The sequence below is a fragment of the Scomber japonicus genome, chromosome 10, assembly GCF_027409825.1.
Source record: "Scomber japonicus isolate fScoJap1 chromosome 10, fScoJap1.pri, whole genome shotgun sequence".
Taxonomy (NCBI): domain Eukaryota; kingdom Metazoa; phylum Chordata; class Actinopteri; order Scombriformes; family Scombridae; genus Scomber; species Scomber japonicus.
Genome location: NC_070587.1, coordinates 29,636,073 through 29,646,946, shown reverse-complemented (window position 1 = coordinate 29,646,946; position 10,874 = coordinate 29,636,073). Strand labels below are relative to the sequence as shown.

The window sequence follows — 10,874 nt, the reverse complement described above, 5'->3', positions numbered from 1 at the left end:
CCCAGGTGCAGCCCCCTTACCCTGGGGGAGTATGCTACCCTGGAGGGGCTCCGATGATGCCTCAGCAGCCCCTGGCACCACAGCCTGCGGCTCCCCAACAACCTCAGGCTCCTCTTCCGATGACCCATCCACAGCCGTCTCCTATGTACCCCTCAGCTCCAGGGGCTAATGTACCCCCAAGTGCCCCACAGCAACCCACTGCCATGGGCCCACACAGTCCACACGTTCCCCCGGCTCCTCACATGATCCAGCCCTCTCCTGGAGGTCCTTCAGCAGCTCAACCACCTGTCCCTCCTTCCCCTTCACCTTCCCCCTCACCATCCCCCTCCCCAGGTCCTACATCTTTGGGTTTGAACCCCCAGCAGAGACCGACACCGACCCCGACCCCTGGAAGCACAGTTCCACCAGCCCTTCCCTCTCCTTCTGCCGTCTCTCCCTCCACGTCACTGTTTCAGCGCCAGAACTCAAGCACAGACGACCTCCTCTCCTCGAGTCCAGAAAGCCAAACTGGAGGCACGAAAGCCCCCACCAATGTCCTCCAACCCACCAAAGCTGACCCACAGGACGGGGAGCGCCGAAAGAAGAGCTCCCAGGGTCTTCTCCTGATTCAGGGTGACCCTTACCAAGCTCCAGAACGCGTCGCCCATCTTTACGGAGAACTGGAACGCTACAGAGCCCAAGTCGAATCCCTCGAGCACCCTTCAGAGAGCGAGGGTGGCCTGTCGGTGCTGGACGCCCGCTGGAAAGAGCTCCAGGATCAGCAGGAGAAGGACGCGCGGCAGCTCTCCATCGCCATCGCCCGCTGCTACACCATGAAAAACCGTCACCAGGACGTCATGCCCTATGACCTCAACCGCGTGGTGCTACAGTCGGGCAAAGATGACTACATCAACGCTAGCTATGTGGAAGACCTGTCACCATACTGCCCTCGTCTTATCGCCACACAGGCTCCACTCACCGGCACAGCGGCGGACTTCTGGCTGATGGTGTATGAGCAGAAGGTGTCACTGATAGTCATGCTGGTTTCAGAGCAGGAGCTGGATAAGGTACTGGTAGTATTTATAATTCAAATACATTCTTTATACGGGGATTGAGACATTATAAGCATTTATTTATCAGCTTGACTCTATAGAAAGAACGTTTTGTGTTTATACATCTCACGTTTCAAGTACTTTTGCAGTCTTTTTAACACAGAGTGTAAAGGTCAGGGTGTCAAACATACGGCCTAATTTTGCAAAGTATGAAAATTGCAAAAAAAGTAAGTGTTTTTTTCCCCACCCTGACCAAAATACAATTCAAAACAATACATTAGACAGCTTTAAAAACAAAACAAAAAACACCCCGAATGTCTTTTACTCTGAAATTTGACAACTTTTCCTAAAGTGGCCCAAAATGCATGAGAATTAACATATGTTACCCCTTTTGTATGGGAGCTACAATTTTTGGGCTTTTTGTTAAATTAATATTTTTAATAAGATTGTTATGTTGTAGTTTTTATAGTTATGAGAATTTATTTTTATGGTTTCATGAAGTTCTTTAGTTCAGTTTCAATATAATACATTTAAATAATTATATGTTATATTTTTCACATCTTAGGTAAAATACAACATTTTTGAAAGTAGTAATGTAAAACCTAAAAAAACACACACACTCTGCTCTCTGAATGTTGTCAAGCAGCTTCTGTGCAAAATAATCTGTAAAAAATGAAAAACTGCTCATTTTTCACAGTAAATAGATGCTTTATTAGTTAAGATTTAATATATATAGTTTAAATTATTTGTAGGTTATTATGGAACGGTTTTACTAGTTCGTCCTACTTTAGATCAAATTGCGCTAACTAAAATGTAACTAAAATGAGTTTGATACCCACTTGTACATTTATGTTATTTTCTCATCCTTCACCTGCTCTGTTGTTTAACACCTCCTTCTCAATCTCTCCCCAGGGAAAGGTTCTGCGCTACTTCCCGACGGAGCGTGGCCAGCAGGTCTCTCAGGGACCAATCACACTCAGCCTAACCACGCAGAAGACAACACCGACCCACGTGGAGCGCATGATCAGCCTGCAGTATCGAGACCAAAGCCTGAAGCGCACAGTCGTCCACCTCCAGTTCACCTCCTGGCCAGAGCTGTATGTCTTTTCTTTTAATTAGTTTCATTTGTTGATTGCCTTGTAGGGATTCATTATTATAACCTTTATTAAATCAAGTTATCTCAGCCTGTCATCATTTCTTCATATTTCTCATCAGGGGGCTTCCTGACAGCAAGAGCAACCTGCTGCGGTTCATCCAGGAGGTTCATGGACACTACCTCCACCAGAGGCCCTTACACACACCTATCGTGGTTCACTGCAGGTGAGTGTGTGTGTGTGTCTGACAATGTCTCTACATTTTTGAAAGCATGAAAGCAACAATCTTGACATTCACACCAACCTCTCACAGCAGTTTGTACAGAGTGTGTGGAGGTGAGGAAGTTGGCAAAAACCTTTTTATGTCCATTTATCATAATCATATGGTTCTATATTTAAGTTTGAACTGTCAGAAATATGTAACTACTCAGAAAAAATATTTTTTTAACAAACATTTACTGCCTAGCATTGAATAAAATGTTTAAAAACATACTTTACTTCATCCCTTTATAGTTGTTTGTGTCTTCATGAGTCAAGAGATACAAGTTACTGTATTTTAATTAGATTGGTGTTACACTGTATAACAGTATTTCATTACACTGTATGACACATATCAGGTGGCCCACAAATACTTATTAAATGTGATTCCTTTAGTAAAACTATAATGATCCTATGAGCAATTATCAGCAGCAGATATGTGTGTAGGTGAGAAAAGTTGGCAGGGTTTTAACTTCTTTTATAAGCTTTTATTATAATTTACACAACTACTTCTGTAAATTGACTTATGTTACACACTTTAAATGTCTTCTATGAGAGACTGCCTAAAAAATGTGTCATTATCCCCTTATTTGAATGATATCATGTTTCACTGATGTGTGACTGTTGGTATTTCACCCTGCCTTCGATCATAACAACTATAAACCTTTTTGGCCTCCCGACGTTGAATATTGAAACTATAACGCATCAAACTTCTAAAATACTCTCTGTCAAGAGAGGAGAGGGAACACAGGTTTTGCAGCCAAGAATCCAGAGAGAGACCAGATATTTGAATTTTAGATCAACTTCTACAAGGTTCAACACAGAGGAAGCAGCTTACATAAATTTGTCAGATAGAGATGAGGACAATATGTTTTCCATTTAGGTATTTTTGAGCAACTTTTGTGCTTTCCAGATCCTTTTTTAAGAGTCAGACTAGACCAGACTGTTAAAAATGCCAAACAGAGCCCAGTTATTTTAGTCATATTCATGATCTTTTGATCATTTCAGAACATTAGTGGGTGTTCTTTTGATATTCACTCATCAGTGGTGTTTCAGCATGAATAACCTGCACATCTTCCTTCTCAGCTCGGGTGTAGGACGCGCCGGTGTCTTCTGTCTGCTGTACGCAGCGCTGCAGGAGCTGGAGGCAGGAAACGGGATACCGGACCTTCCACTGCTGGTGAAGAAGATGAGACAACAGAGGAAGAACATGCTGCAGGAGAAGGTCAGATACACAAAGAAATCTGAAATGTTGTGTTTAGAGTTCACATTTGATTTATGGAATGCATTAAAAGCTGCACTAAGCACGGCTGTGTAGTGTTGAGAGCAAGATGCAATCAGTAGAGACAGTAGAGCACTCACTGGAAATAAACTCATTACTGTTTTTAAACTTTCCAGTTAAGCACTTCCTAACATGGTGTTCTTCTCTTTTCTCGACTATACTGATTCCTCTGTGATAAGAATATTAATATTGAAAAGATTTGAAAAAGATTTCCTGGATAAAGGGTCTGTTGAACTGCCACGTTGAGATGTATTCTGATAATTCAGGTGCTAATCTAAGACCAAACATCTAAAAAATATAAAAACTACCAAAATACATTTTAAAAATAAAGCACATTATAAATGCAACTAATGATGTAAATACAATGGAGCCACAAAAATGTCAGGCTTTATGTTTTTTTTGTTCTTTTTTAAATGTATAAGAACATAAACATACAATACAAAAATAATATGTACAAAACATACACACAAAATGTGAGAAAGACCGTATGAAAAAAACTATAGAGACAAGAAAAATAAATAAAATAAAATAAGAAATAAAAATATTACTACTACTACTACTAATAATAATAATCATAATATAATCATAATCATAATAATTCGAGGTAATGTGTGTTGACCAGATAGAGTTCATGACAGTGGATTAGTTTTCTAGTGAAGTGTATTTTATAAGAACGTTATCCCAGAGTGTATTGTTTATGGATTTTCTTGTTGTCAGGTTTCATGTTAATAACTTCCTCCTCCTCCATCCTTTGTCTCCAGCTCCACCTGAAGTTCTGCTATGAAGCCGTGTTGAAACACGCTGAGCAGGTCCTGCAGAGACACGGCATCACTACCGCCACCTGCAGCAAGAACACCAACACTGCAGCCACGAAGGTCTGACACTCACATCTGGTCTGAAACTCTATTTAGATGATAACATAGTTAGACTGGCTTTAGGAGAGTTTCAGTACCAGCGTCTGTTCTCAGTAGTTTCAAACCCAACCCGACCCTCAGTTTCCCAAAATTTCCCGTAGGTAGAATTGTAATTATCATGTAGTGTTTTAATATCCCTCCCTGGTTGCTCCGATCTGCTATATATATTCAGCGAGGCTTTAATATTGTATTTGCTCATGTTTTGCACTCCTGATTGTTGAAGGAGGAAATCTACGAGCTCTGGTCAGACGAGGTACTCTTTTTATTTTCGGTAGATGGAGCAGCAGATTTAGGGATTTAGTCTTCTCTGAATGTCTCTCGTTATTTTAACCTTTTATTCTCTTTTTTTGATCCTTCTGTCTGCAGCCTTACGCCAGACAGGAGTCCCAGCAGGATCTCGTCCTCGGCGGCGACATGCCCATCAGCTCTATCCAAGCCACCATAGCCAAGCTCAGCATCCGGCCGCCCAGCGCCACGGACCCCGCCATGGAGGCCGGCGCCCCCTATGCCCTGGAGGAGCAGCCTGTCGCCATCTTACCTGACTTTGGTATCCAGCCCCTCCAGGACTTCTGCCCTCCCACAGATCCTCACCTCCCCTCCTCCTCCTCCGCCTCCTTCAGCCCACCTGTCTCCTCCCCTACACACTCACCACCACCTCCTAATGGCCTGGACGCCACTGCCACCTCCCCCTCCACCACGCCTCCTGCAGCCAACCACCAACCGGTCCCAGAAGCTGCGCCCAGCGTGAGCCCGCCTCCCGCTTCCTCCGTTCCAGCTCCTTCATCCCTGGAGCTGCTGGCCTCGCTGACGCCCGAAGCCTTCTCCATGGAGGGTGGAGGCAAAGGGAAGCATCGGGTGACCAAGCAGAGCTTCCTGCAGCCGGCGGAGGGTCAGGGGATCCACGGGACACGAGCGGGGGAAGAAGGCGACGACCCGCTGAGTAGCCTGGATCCGCTCTGGAGCCTCAACAAGCACTAAGACAAGACCACAGATCGCTGCCTTTCTCTCTTCACCACCAGGTGTAAGTGGAAGCCTGGAAGCTCTCTCTAATCCTGCTTTGAAGATTTAAGAAACAAAATGAAACACAAGCTGAATCCCAGGAGACTTTGTAGTAGTGTTGATTACCAAGACGTGCCTGGGCAGATGGGAGGCAGGAGGTTCAGTTTTTCGACGTTGGGTGTTATTTCCACTGCTTTATAAGGGGGGGTGTGATCCCTAAAAAACAAACACACACACTCGCTTCTCCTTCTGGGACCAGATCACTATGCACTCGTCTGTATCTGTTCATTCCTTTCCGTCGCTCTCTGTTGCTGCTTTTCTTTCGACGTCTGCGATGGATGGATGGATGGAAGGAATCTGTTCTGCACTTCTAGCACCAGATCTGGCCCCTCACCCCTCCTCCTCCCCCCTCCCAAAAAAAAAACTACTCCCAGCATGCACTCCACTATCATAGCACCTTTTCACAGGAGGTGGTTGACGTTGTTTGGCTGCTCCTGTCTGCGCTGGTAGGTGATGGTTTTTACAGACTGGAATAATGGATGCATGGAGCTGCGGACAGGTGGAAGGAGCTGGGTGGTGCAGCTGCTCGGTCGTCATGGTAACACAGAGCAGCAAACCAATCAGCACGTCTTAACAAGTTGATTATTTTCTTTCTTTCTCTGTCTGTTTAACACTGTAAATATCTTAAATAAAAAGTTAGACTATTGGGACGGTCACTAATCATCCATTATTGTAAAAACGTCAAATAAATCCAGTAGACAGTCTGTTGTGGTATCAAAGTCTCTTTATTTTGAAAATTAGTACAAAGTCTCGTGCTTTTTTTGTCTTTTTTTGTTTTGTGTGTGTTACAAAATGGTAAATAAGTTACCTTCACTACTACAGCCTGCGTAGATTGTAGCCAGCCAATGAAGGGAGAAGGCTGGAAGGGGGGGGGCAAACCTGGGAACAGTTTTTAATAGTTACAGATTTGTTTTTCGCCACAGCTTTTCCTGACAATTGTCGTTTACAGTGACAACCGACGCATTTATGCAGCTAGGCGAGGATCTACGACGGCGTATTAGGGAAATATATGTAAAAAAAACAACAAAAAATAAATACTGACCTAGAGCAATAAGGAGATAGTAGTTATTTTAGCTCAGAATCACAATATCATCCTAAATATCCAGTTCTTTTCTCGTAAATTTGCGACTTTAATCTCAGAAATTCTGCTATTTTTTTCTTGAAATATTACTCCTCCCCTCCTCCAGATCAGTATCTTTTCCTTTTTTCCCCTCTTCCGTACATATATAGCCCTAATACGCCGTGTAATACAGTGTTTAAAAAACAAACAAACAAAACAAACACAAAAAAATCACATTTCTGTCATTACTGTTCACAGTAATGACAGAAATGTGATGCAGCCTGAAGAGAAAAAGTCCTTTTATCCTTTTTTAAAGTTGTTAAAGAGGAATCTTCAAACTCTTGGCGCGATCCACTGACAGCTGGTTGAAAGATGTTTTCTTAAAATAAATTGGGCAGAACCATTTCTCATTAACGGATAGTATTGTTGGATATGGATTGTTACAAAGGCCGAGTCCATCACGATGAACTGAAACATTCATAAAGAAGCTAAGATTCAATTAAAAAAACATAGCAACCCCCTCCCTCCCTCCCTCCTTTAAAGGACCAGGCTGGGCATTTTCTACAGTTTTCTTCTCTAAAGCCTGATGTGCCTGATGTACTCTTCTGTGCCGTAAAAACTACTAATAATGTGTCGTCATAATGAAGCTACACGTCAGTGCAGCCAAGTGGACCGAGTTTAGGCACGTTAGTTTTTTTTATAACAGCAATCACATTTTCAGTCTCCAGAGTTCTGTGTAAAGAAAGACGATTCAATTTACAGCTCGCTTGTTGTGCAACTTATCACAACCTCTTGACTTCATATTGAAGTTAATTACAATGCAGTATAAAGTCAAAAAGTTTCCTTTAAACAGAACTACTCTCTGGAGACTGAAAACATGATGGCTGTTATTATTAGTCTCTGAAGCCCTTTTTAAACAAACTATCTGTAATCTTCAGGGTGAAGAAACATGTTGCCCAGTGAAGCTGTGTGGCTCCTTAATGTGTTTTTTAATAGTTTTTGGAAGTCTATATCACCAAATATAAGAGCTCCGATGTAAAAAAGCTACTAAAACACATAAATGAGTCTCACCACTGCACCAAGTCACATTTAGCTTCAGTATAAAGAATTTAGGCACGTTGCATTTGTAGTAACAGAGTTCAATTTACAGCTAGCTCTTTACTTTAAATTGAAGTTACTTACAAAGTCAAGAAGTTGTGATAGGCAGTGTAACAAACTAGCTGTAAATTGAATCTTCTTTCTTCACACAGAACTACTCTCTGGAGACTAAAAACATGATCCCTGTCTCTTGTCTTTTGAGGCCTTTTCTAAACAAAATGTCATGACCATAATCTTCCAGTAGAGGGAGCATGTCGCCCAGTGCAGCTGTGTGGCTCATTAATGTGTTTTTTAAATAGTTTTTGGAAATCTACATCACAAAAGAATAAGATATCAGACTTTGGATACACACACATTACTTGTAAGTAGTTTTTTTGATGATAAGAAAAATATAGAAAATTGCCAGCTTTATCCTTTAAATCAAAATTGACATTGCTAGAAAACAAGTTAAAAAAAAACAACAACAAAATTTAAAAACTACACATGTTCCCATTTCTAAAGCTCTCACCTACCATTTACAACAGAAAACACAAAGCTAATAAATTAAAAAAAAAAAAAAAAAAAAAAAATACAGGAGGTCACAGGTTTCTGGTTTCTATGGGGATGCATGTGGCACCGGTGTCCGCTCATCTTCTTTAAAAAAAATAATAAAAATAATAAATTTAAAACGTGAATACTGACGCTGAAAGTCAACAGTCGTCATCAAAAAACATCATTTTAAGCTGCTTTATTTCGTGCCGACACTTTTGGCCGTCGCATCCCTGAAGAACCAGAACCGTGATCCACGCAAGTGTGCGTGTTTTTGCAAAAAGTCTATTAAAAAGTTAAAGTCCACATTTCCTGTATGTGAGCTGATTTTCATAGTAAAAAAAAAAAAAAAAAGTGCCTAAACGTGTGTGAGCATGTTTGTCAGAGAGGGTTAGTAGTGCATTATTGTTTTTTTTACGATGCGGTACTGTTAAGGATTTTTTAGTTGCTGGTTTGTTTGTTTTTGTGGGGTTTTTTTTTGTGGATTTGTTCGTCACGCCTCCTGGAACTACATTCAGTAGACACAGATACAGTAGATGGTGGATGATTTTTGGAGAAAATACATTCTTTATGTTGTTGGTGCCAGTCAGAGAAAGGTCTTTAAAATCTGGGAGGACTTACATTCTGAATAAAAGGAGGTGAAGTTCAGCTAGCGGAGTTAGAAACATCCCATAATTTATCTACTGGCTGCTTTTCAAACTTCACATAAATCTGCTGAAATGTTCCTCAGCAAGTAGACAAACAATCAACTCATTGAACAGTTTTGGTGAATGACTAGCGATGGATTCCCATGTTTGATTTTCACAGTATGAACTCTTCACACCTGAATTTATCCCACCGTTGCTAAGGGTTACGTTACGATACTAGCTAATCTTTTTTATTCCTCCTCTCTTACCAGTCATACATCTGACATGTGAGAGGATTATTATGTTAGCAAGTCAACACTTTAAGCTCTTACTACGTAACTATTCAGTGAGAGGATGAGCTAAAAAAAAAAAAAAAAAAAAGAACAACTTCATTAGGAACATTTTGGTGGTTGAATTTGAGCCTTATGACTAAATCTTGTAAAAAAGTGAAGAAGCAGAGGCTCATGTGTATTGGTACTAGTTTTTGGTTCATTTATCAGCCTGTTGAATGATATAATATTACAGTGATTTATAGATATGTTTAAGACTGTTTCTTTGCTCCTACAATCATTTTAAATTCACTGCTGCTGTTTCTGGGGCTCACAATGAAACATCACAACTAAACATTATATACATATAAAAAAATTACATCGGAAAAAGCAACATATGGCTTTGCTTTCCAATGTTTTTCATCTGTAGCTGAACACGTTTAAGTTGACGTTAGCCTGAGGTTGAAACCGATGGCCATTTGTTGCCTTTGTTATCTTTTACAGCGACTGTATGAATGATATGAACAGTGAAAAGAAAATAATGTGGGAGCCAATAAACAGGAAGTGAATTTAACATTTTAGCTTGTTTGGTCCAGTTATTTATTTTTTTTGAAGTGCAAAGAAAAGTTAGTCTCACTGCACTTGGATACAACAGGTGTTAAATTTATAAAAACAAAATTTTGAGTATAAATATTAAGTATATTTTTATCTACTAAGGGGAATAAGACGGAGCAACATTTTAAAAACGACACTTTGAGTCTTTGGGTGTAAACCAGACGATGCTTGTTTGATGTATTTTTGCTTCTTTTTACAATTTATTTATGTCGCCTTCACATTTTCACTGACTGGCTGCACAAAGAGGCGGACAGCGTTCAAGACAAACTCCACCGTCTGTGTGCATCAACAACATGACGACGGCTACAAAATATGTTGGTAATTTATCTGTTTGTGGCCAAAAAAAAAAAAAAAAATGGAAATCCTGGATTGAAAACCGTTTAAGATGAATCAGTTACAGTAAACAGTGATTTTAAAAACAAGAAATCTCTAAAAAAAAAAAAAGGGTACAATTTAAAAAATAAAATAAAAAATACAGTAGCCAATGTAAACATGACGTCGGCCGATGACAGCCTGTGCAGAGCGACGTCAGTATTCTCGTCCAAAAATTCAAGCCAGTTTTGGAAAATGGAGGTAGCCTGATGAAGGTATAGTATACAGGGGCTGAAGGGACCTCAAGAAGGGGGAGGGGTTACTGATGCTGAAACAGCATCAGTAACCCCAAAATCAGAAGCCGAGGTTGGGATAAAAGTCGAACCTCTTAAACCTCTTAACCCTCGACTCTCAGTGTTTCCAGTTCAATATTACAAATAATTATTTTAAAACCAAACGCCCCACCCCCACCTTAAAAAAAAACAACAAAAAAAAAAATCACCATCTTACAGTTATGTCATCATGTCCACATTATTATATTCTTGTTTCAGAGCCAGGATTAGTCATTCATAAACAAACTGTTATTAAAAATTTATCGCTAATAAATAATAGATTTATACATATAAAAACAGCCCCCTCTGGAGGTTTACTTTATACAGTAATCATCAGTTCTCAAACACACACACACACACACACACACACACATAACCAATTGATTTTTGTTCTCA

General features: G+C 40.5%; 1 protein-coding gene across 1 annotated transcript in view; it reads left to right on the top strand.

Annotated features, from left to right (window-relative positions):
* ptpn23a (protein tyrosine phosphatase, non-receptor type 23, a) overlaps positions 1–6,336 on the top strand; it is a 26,475-nt gene extending 20,139 nt beyond the window's left edge. Inside the window, exons 19-24 of the mRNA XM_053327313.1 lie at positions 1–1,046; positions 1,944–2,128; positions 2,247–2,351; positions 3,470–3,608; positions 4,427–4,540; positions 4,946–6,336. The exon at positions 1–1,046 is cut by the window's left edge and continues 1,469 nt beyond it. Coding sequence (XP_053183288.1) covers positions 1–1,046; positions 1,944–2,128; positions 2,247–2,351; positions 3,470–3,608; positions 4,427–4,540; positions 4,946–5,557 — 2,201 coding nt within the window. The 3' untranslated portion in view covers positions 5,558–6,336. The remainder of the gene's footprint in view (positions 1,047–1,943; positions 2,129–2,246; positions 2,352–3,469; positions 3,609–4,426; positions 4,541–4,945) is intronic.
* Positions 6,337–10,874: the final 4,538 nt, after the last annotated feature.